The 9,391-nt window shown below is 29.9% G+C and overlaps 1 protein-coding gene across 1 annotated transcript; it reads left to right on the top strand.

The window, feature by feature from the left end:
• Positions 1-3,997: 3,997 nt before the first annotated feature.
• On the top strand, positions 3,998-5,047 carry VNE69_05213 (uncharacterized protein; the record flags this gene model as incomplete). The annotated part of the gene is made up of 1 exon (XM_065473697.1): positions 3,998-5,047. One exon carries the CDS (start codon positions 3,998-4,000, stop codon positions 5,045-5,047), a length of 1,050 nt encoding a protein of 349 aa, XP_065329769.1.
• Positions 5,048-9,391: the final 4,344 nt, after the last annotated feature.

Raw genomic sequence — 9,391 nt, forward strand, 5'->3', positions numbered from 1 at the left:
GAGCCACACAGGGGTCAAAAGTATTTACGGTTATCGACTTAAAAGAAGGGTTTTATCATATTGAGATTGAGGAGCACCATAAGCACAAAACAGCATTTGAAGTGAATGGTCGAGTATACGAATGGAATAGTATGGTTATGGGGTTTAAGAATTCGCCTCATATAATGCAGAGAGTAATGAACAGAGTTTTAGATGAATTCAGAGGTAAAGGCGTGGAAGTATATATGGATGATATAGTTATTCATGGTAAAGACGTAAGAGTGCATGACGAGTTACTAGAGAGGGTAATTAAAAAGTTTAAAGAGTGTGGGTTGAGAATAAACCAAACAAAGATACAATACAAAAAAGATGAGGTGATGTTGCTGGGAGTAACAATTAATGGGGAGGTCATGGGACCGAATGAGATTAAAAAGCAGGAGACATTGGAATATAGAAAACCTGAGAATGTTAGAGAGTTAAGAAGATTTTTAGGACTAACTGGTTGGTTTAGAGACTTTATTCCCAACTATGCGTATAGAACAGTAAGGCTTACTGAGGCTTTAAAGAAAGATGTTAAGTGGAATTGGACGGAGGATATGGAAAGAGCTTTTGAGGATATGAAGCAAGGCTTGAGAGATATGAAAAAGTTGAAGATTCCGGACGGAAAAAAGCTATTTAGAGTAAGAACTGATGCGTGTGATACGGGGATCGGAGCAATTCTATTACAAGAAAATAAAGAGGGTGAGTGGATTCCGATACAATGGGCATCGAAAATGTTGACTCCTACCGAGCGAAGATATACGATAAGTGAGAAGGAGATGTTGGCGGTGTTTTTTGGAATAAAGAAGTTTGAAAGTGATTTGAGAGGAAGGAAATTTCATTTGATGACGGATCATAAAGCATTAGCAGAGATCAGAAATAAGCCATACTTCAATAATAACAGAATAAACAGATGGGTAGAACAGATACAAGAGTTTGACTTTACAATAGAGTATGTGAAAGGGGAGTTGATGACAGATGCAGATGCGTTAAGTAGGCAGTATGATCAGGTAGAAGTTTCGGATGAACAAAAAGAAAAGGACAACAAGAGAAAAGAAGTGATCGAAAAACAAATTTTGGGAAAAAAGCAGAAACATATTAAAGAAAAGGACGGTAAACAGTATTGGGAATTTTCCACAGGTGAGGTGAAAGAGATATTGAGCCTAGATAGTAGAGAACATGAAATAACAAGAGTACATGAGGAGTTAAACCATAGAGGTGTCAAAGGCACTTATTATAACATTAAACAAAGATGGTATTGGCCTGGTATGAAAGATCATATTAATAAGGTAATTAAGAATTGTGAAATATGTGGGATTAACAATAGGAAAAACACAGGAGGATGTGATTTCGTAGTAACTAGAAAGAAATTGGAGAAAGTGGCGTTGGATTTAATGGACATAGGTGGAGAGAATAGGTATGTGTTACTGGGTATTGATTACTTTACTAGAAGGTTGTGGGGTTCGAATTTGAGATGTAAAGAGAGTAGTGAAGTTATAGAGGTATTACAAAAGTGGATAAGGGAAGATGGATTTCCAGAGGAATATGTGACAGACAACGGAAAAGAGTTTGTAAGTAATAGATTTAAAGAATGGTGTAGTATTAATGATATTAAACATAGGAAAGTGGGCTTAGAAGCTCATAGGAGTAATGGTAGAATCGAGAGATGCATCAGAACTATAAGAGAGACATTGATAAAGCAAAATGATGGGAATATTTCTGAAAAGATAGAAAGAGCAATCAAAGGATATAATAATACACTACATACAGCAATAAAATGTACGCCGATGGAAGCGTGGAGAGATCAAACTGCTGAAGTTATAATTGAAAATGATGAAAATGGAAAATATGCTGGTCGGTTCAAGAGAAGACACAGAGAGACATTTACAGTAGGCCAAGAGGTAAGAATCGCTAGGAGAGAAAATTAAGGTACACGTGCGAAAACAGACAAGGGAAGATTCACGGGTCGCGGAAGGATCGTAGCTATAAGTGAAAATGATTCATATATTGTGAGACTACTGGATGGTAAATTGTTAAAAAGAGGCATTATGATTTGAAAGAGATAAGGAAGAGTTGTTTAGAAGATGGAGAGACTACCCGTCTGGAGTGGGGATGCAGGGTTTAGAACCCTTAATAAATAAATGGTTAACATAAAATTTATTTTTATTTTTTTCATAATTTATTTATATAGTTGAATCGTAAAGAAGAGATAACGATATAGATATAAACATCAATATTTACATGGCAAACTATGAAAACATCTTAGAAGTTTTTAATTAAAATTTTTAATATTAATTCAGAAAAAAATTCTCATTGACAAGAGCTTTCTCGATAAATTCTCTCATATGAGAAAAGTAACCATTTATGACGAATACTTCTGTGTTAAACACGTCCTCAATACAATCAATTAACAAAGGAGTGGTTGTTACATAGAGCTCTCTGTTTTACTCGGGACTTGAAACTGTTTAAAAACTCCTCGATGGGGTTTAGTTGTGGAGAATAAGGAGGGAGAAGTTTTAGACTGTATCCTTTGTTTCTAAATGCAGCAGCTACTTCGGATTTTCTGTGTATAGGTGTGTTATCCAATATTATAAATCTGTTTTCCTCTTGCTCACAAATAGGTAAATTATTGTTATTGAATTGACAAAATCTGTAGATTTAAAATTCCGACTTTAGTTTTATGCGCATATAATCCAATAACGCTTATAGCACACATTTAAGAAACATTAGTCCCTTTCGAATTCGGGATTGTTACACAACACTTAGTATTTCTTAAAGGATAACCAAAAGTATTGTTAAGGTGCAGATTTAAACCAGGTTTATCGAGAAATAATAAATTATCATTTGATATGATATTTATTACTCTCGCATATTGACACCGTAACAGCCTGTTCTGAGGACTGTTTCTACTTAGTGGAATTAAAGTCGGGGTTTAGAACTATACCCTATTTTTTTAACAAGTCTGTAAACAGTTGACTTAGAGTAATGTCCCGTGGAATTTAAATTTTGCAATTTATCGGATAAATTATATAGACCTAGACAAGGATTACGGGCTATTTTTGTTGCAATAATATTTGAAACCATAGAAATATCTTTTAAAGATTCGCTCTTTTTTTGTCCTGCCGTTTTAAAAGTTAAAGGTTGGTAAATTCTCCGTAAGATTCTTTTTATATAGGCGTTTAAGGCTAGACTTACTGAGATTTAAAGCAACTTCCATATCAATAAATTTCATACCAGGCCGAGTAACGAAAGAATTTTCGTTACTCGACCTGGTAATCATCTTCCTGGTTTTTCTTGGGGTAGAAGGTTGCGTTTCATCTTCTATCTTAGCAAATGATCTTTATCACGATATTCCTTAAGTTCATCTCTGACATTTAGGTTTCTCATATTTTAAGGGTTAAAAATTTTAAAGGAAAGTAAAATAAATTTTGTGCAAAGGTGTCTATAAAAATGAAACAAGGTGTCTATAATAATGAATGGGGGTTCTATAAAAAATAAAACAAGGTGTCTATAATAATGAAATGAGGGTTCTATAAAAATGAAACAAGGTCTATAAAAATGGAACAAGGTGTCTATAATTATGAAATAAACAGTATATTTATTGTTATTATTGTTGTTGTTCATTCTTTCTAAAATACTTGCCCTTAAACATATTATTTTTATTTATACAAAAATAATTTCTAGAAAATTCGTTATGATGTCAATAATCTCATGTGGTTTATATCACATTTATATAAAAAAAATTGACAAAAGTTTCAAAGTATGTGTAACACATATTATCATCATCATTCTTTGTACGTCAAAAAATGTCAAACGTCTCAGTTGATTTTTTATCAATGTCAAAAATCATTGTTTTTGAAAAATTCGGCGATCGGCCTAAAATTACCACATAGCGCCTAATTTTTCAATACAACAGTTTTTTTTTCTCTAAATTTTTTTTTGTATAATTTATATGAAAAAATTCTAGTTAGCCCATAAAATGTTTTTAATATTAGATTTAGTATATTGCGCTAATTTAAATCTAGATGCGCACTTAGAATGTTCAATTTACAAAAATAGTAATGATACTTCTAATACATCTACTCAAGAAAAGTTTGATAATGAATCACATGCAGAAATTCTTAAACAAAATTCAAATATCGATGGTTTAAATTATGAATCTGCTAATGATTTATGTGGTATCACTAATTTCATATTTGAAAATATTATTAATTTTAATATAAACAATGACTATCAAGATTTAAATTCTTTAAAGGAAGAAATGGCTAGTACGTATTTAGGTAAAGACTATAACGATTCTTTGGAAATTGACGATATAAATATTATAACAATTGAGTCTCAAGATGAAGATACAAAATCTTCTCAAACAACGGATAAAGTAGGGGACATACCGCAAAACACCAAAAGTTTAGCCCCCGACAGCTCTTGTTATTTTTTTACAGTAAAGGAAAGATTATCTCAGTGTGAGGAAAAAATCAAAACAATTCTTAATAAAGGAAACTTGGAAAAAATTATATTAGAGAAAAAAAATCAAAATGGGATAAACGAAAAAATGATCGATAAAGAGATTATGAAATCCTATAATAAAAAATTAACAAAAACCAGATTGCATAATCGTAAACTAAACGTTAAAAATTTACGAGCTTATGAAAAAGTATTAAGTGAACCATGGATACCTACAGATATAAAAAACATAATAACTGATTTTATAAGAATTTTCAACTTATTTATAGAAATTTTTTATATTAATGCAAGACTACCCAAACTGAAAGTAGGATCAGTTGAATCCAGAATCAATATCCAAAATTTCAACATCAAAATTTTTTCCCAATATAAAAACATACCAATTTTAGAAAGTTTTCACTTACTAGAAGATAAATTAGAAACATATGAATACAAATATGTTGAAATTAAATATGTTTTAGAACAGCTTATAACTAGAATTAAAACGAAATTAACAACCTTGATCCTACACTATAACGAAACTATAAACATTCTTAGAGGGTTGAATCAATTATACTACAATTAATAAACTTCTTAAATGCGTTTTCTATATTATGTTGTAGTTAAAAATGGCACTTTTTGTAGACTATTTTATTTATTTCTGCAATAAGTTTTACGAGATAATTCAATGAGTAAAAAATTTAACTTTCGATTTCATCGCATTGAGATAATGGAATGCCGTATAAACATGATAAATGAAATTAGATGTATTTAATTGTTCAGTGTAATACTTGATAAATCTATACATAGAAAAGTACTCTATTTGAAACTTAATAATTTGCATCTTTGATCTGCATGAAATCAATCGCGGATTATTTTGGATAAGTACAGAAAAAAGCACCAAATATTACAATATAACAGCTCATGATCACCCGACAACTAAAGAAACTTAATTTTAAATATGGCAATTGCCTCATAAACATGCTAGAACCAAGAATACCCTTTAAAGTGCTTGGCTTCGCCAACTTATAACATAAAGATCTTGAAACTATATTTGTAATTTCTTCGATTTTTATGTAAAAAACAATAAAATTCATGATTATTAATCGTTAAAAAAATTTTAGAACATAAACAGATCATAAATACACACTTAAAAGGCCGCTACAGTATTTACAAATAAATTTGCAAACGAACTATTAAAAACTTTGTTGTATAATATCAATTCTTGTTTATATATATATATATACAAGAAAATGTTTTTTAATAGAAAAATATCTTAATTCTTCATACTAAAACTTTCCCGCGCATAGGTATTCAATCTTTTCCTCTTCTAAAAATAAAATTACTTATTTTTAATTATACAATTCAATCATATGTTTTTTATTAACTTGACATATAATGTAGGAATGAAAGGATCGTTGGATATAATCCTTACAATATCGTCCAAAGCTAAAAAGTTTAGATGTCTATTATATTTATGTATAGTATCTTCTACCAATACAATATTGCATAGTAATGTTTTTTATGTGTTTTGTTTGAAAAAAACTGTTTTTACTTGTTAATTATTTTCAAATATATATTTTTAGTAAGTCTAAATTTTCTTAATTTAAAGCCTTTGGGTGCAAAGTTTATTGCCGTATTAATTTTTTTTATTTTGACAATTGAGCTCATTATCATCTGTCTTAACAATCTTATTTTTTCTTGTTTGTTTTCGCCTTCTCTAATCTTTCAAGTTTATCCTTTAAACAATGCTTTATAGAAGTTACATGGAAGGCAATTTGTTTTTCTTATTCTGTTTCTTATATAGTCACTAAATTTTTTTACTACATTAGAAATCAATATATTCAGATTGAATTCTTTGTAATATTTTCAAAAACTTAAAAAAATCGTACTTGATTTTTTTTTCTAAAACGTGTTTGCTTTGGAGCGTAGAAAAAGTAATTTATTGCAGTAAACATACATGGGCTTACCTTTGGGCCTATATTTTCAAAGGGCGTCTTCCCCGCCTTTTTAGGCTTCAATATGTGTTTTTAGCGTAAACCTTGCCGAAGTGTATCCTTAAGCATAATACATTCTTTTTTATTCTCGTACTTTGATTTATTTAATATTTAAAAGTCTTCATATGAACACTCACTGTCCATCAACTAATCTGTTATGAATCAATTTATTTTTTTAGATAAAAAGCTTTAAACGCAGTGTAATCAGTAGAAATCAAGTTTTTTATAAATAACCATTATTTAAAGCATTTAATCGACTATACAGCTAAAGTTTCTTCCTATGTGATAGTTTACTAATTTCGCATCTCTAGGTTGCCCGGATACAAATGATATCGATAGTTCTATTCAATTACAAATTTAGTCTAATATTGCATCTAGTCCCAATGATACGTGTAAACAGTAAAAAAAATTAGATTATAGAATGCTTACAATATGTATAGTATTAAACTCAATGTTTTTTTGTATTATTAATTGGAATTCTTCCCATATATATTGGCATTTTCCTTTATTAACAGTATTGGAGGACTGCAGATTTCTGCACAGTACAAAAAAACTTCTATGCTAGATGATAATTCCTAGTTTTTTTTAACATCCTTCGAGTTTTTAGGTCATTTGTAGTAACTAATTCCTTTTGTTCTATATTCTATTGGTTGACTTCTATAATGTAAATTTTTTTGCCATAAATACAAATTAATGCTTCTAATTGTTATTTTATTTTTTTTTAATAATTGAAATAGATATATTAAACGGTATCTAAAGCTTTTTGATGCTCTCTAATAGTTTTGTAGTGTACTAAAATATCGATGACATATAAAAAGCGTGTCTATACACCTATAAATATTAACTTTATTTTTACTTTTAAACGTGTCCTAATATTTTAAACCCGTTTATTAAGTACATATAAATAAATTCCATTAGGGTATACTTATTGTAATTTATATTTTAGTTAAACAAGGATAGGTTCCGCGTTAGGGTCTCCTGCTTGTAGGTGGCTTCTCGTTTCTATAGTCCTTTCCACATCGGCTTCGTCTCCTCTCCTTCGGTAGTCCAAAGAAATGCTTTCTAGCGTCTTCTATAGCGTGATCATCTGGATATACGCTTCTACCTTATTAGGATTCTCAAGTCTTGTGGTATAAAATTTGTGAAACTTAGTCACTATACCGTCCTAAGTGATTACGTAGGAAATTATTTCTGTTTAAAAATCATATATTAGGCCTAATTCGTTCGCGAGGATTCTATACTTTCTTAAATTATCGTTTTCTACTTGCTGTAACACTCTTGTGATGTGACACCTATTTCGATTATTCTGATCAATTTGTTCTTTTTATCTACTACGACAATGTCTGGTTTATTATATTTGATCTTTATGTTTTTTTACTGTCGTGTCTATTCTTATTTACATATTTGTTGGCAACTATCTGTTGTACTGAGTGGTTTCTTAATTTCTTCTTATCTGCACTTTATATTTTTCACACAGTAATAGGTAGATACATTTAAAATATCAAAATGCAGTCTCGTATAATCGTGTCCTGGCATTTTTCGCACATTGTCGCTAGATGATCCACGGCCTTTGCTGATTTATTACAATAAAAGCAATTTCCAATCGATTTATTAAATATATTTCGGTCTTGTAGGGCACATAACTTAATTTCTGTCCTGGTATTCGTGCTACCTACCTCAAGCCACAGTGATGAATTGTTAATGTCGACTATTTCATATTCTAATGCCTTAAACAACTTTTTATGTTTGTTTTATTATTTATGTTGTTGTATAGGGTATTCTATTGAGCATCCGTCAGTGGTTTTTGTTCCACATCTATTAGCTTATATTTTTCCTGGACATATGCTTTAATTAGAAAAAAGTGAGTTTTCTTTTTTTTTCTGGCTTAATATAATAGCTCGTCTTCTGGGGCAGATATTGACCGATTGTTTGAGTCCGTTTTTACTTTAAGTAGCATGCTTTCACTTTTACACACTGCACTAGTAAGTCCTTCCCGACCGCATCGCAAAGAAAGTATAGCCTTTCTTTTTATGACGGCTGTGAATGACCTATCTGTACGTTCAATGGCATTATAATGAGTCTATCTCAGGTTCTATATCTAGTACACCAACGTAAAAATTTATAATTTAAATAGCAAATTCGAAAATTGACCTTAAGGTGTTTTTGGCGTTAAGTTTTGTACTACAAATCTAATAAGTACATAATATGTTTTTATTTTATATTTAAGGGCTGTATGTTCTCTGTATGATTGTTTAAGTTTGCCCCCAAAAGCTTCTTATAGATCTATTAGCCAAGTACTGGTATATAAACATAATTGTATTAATTTATCCGTCAGTCTATAACTTTCTAAATCTACAAGATTATTGAGTTTAATTAAAAACTAGTAAATCTAAAGCTACTTTCAAACAGCAGGGCTCGCTTTTCTTCCCACGTCAATCAGACTCTATAATACATTTTTTAAGTAACAATCTTCGTAGTTACACTTCCTCTTTCCTTTTCCAACCTTGTGAAATTATATATAGTCTTTCGACAACATTTCTCTCACATTTAAGTGTTAAATATAAGATAAAATCTTTTATTCCTTTGTTTTTCAAGTACAAATTATAAATTTCGATACCTGGATCTGAAACGATTCCTTCAGAGGGTATTTACTTTATTTTTCTAACCCCTAAAATATAAGGCAAAACAAGAAAAGCATGCACTAGCACTCAAATTACTACTATTATTTAATATTAAAAATACCAAATTTAAATACATAAGTCATAAAATTCAATTTTTAAATCATGTTACAAATATAATGCGCTTTTTAAATTTCAATGAAGTTTGTTTATAAAAATTAGACACACGTTTTACATTTTAAATTAAATAAGTCGAAATAATTCTAAATATATAGTCTAATTTATATCTAATAATTTAAAATTGAATTTTATACA

Source organism: Vairimorpha necatrix, chromosome 5 (assembly GCF_036630325.1).
Source record: "Vairimorpha necatrix chromosome 5, complete sequence".
In the NCBI taxonomy this organism is placed as follows: domain Eukaryota; kingdom Fungi; phylum Microsporidia; family Nosematidae; genus Vairimorpha; species Vairimorpha necatrix.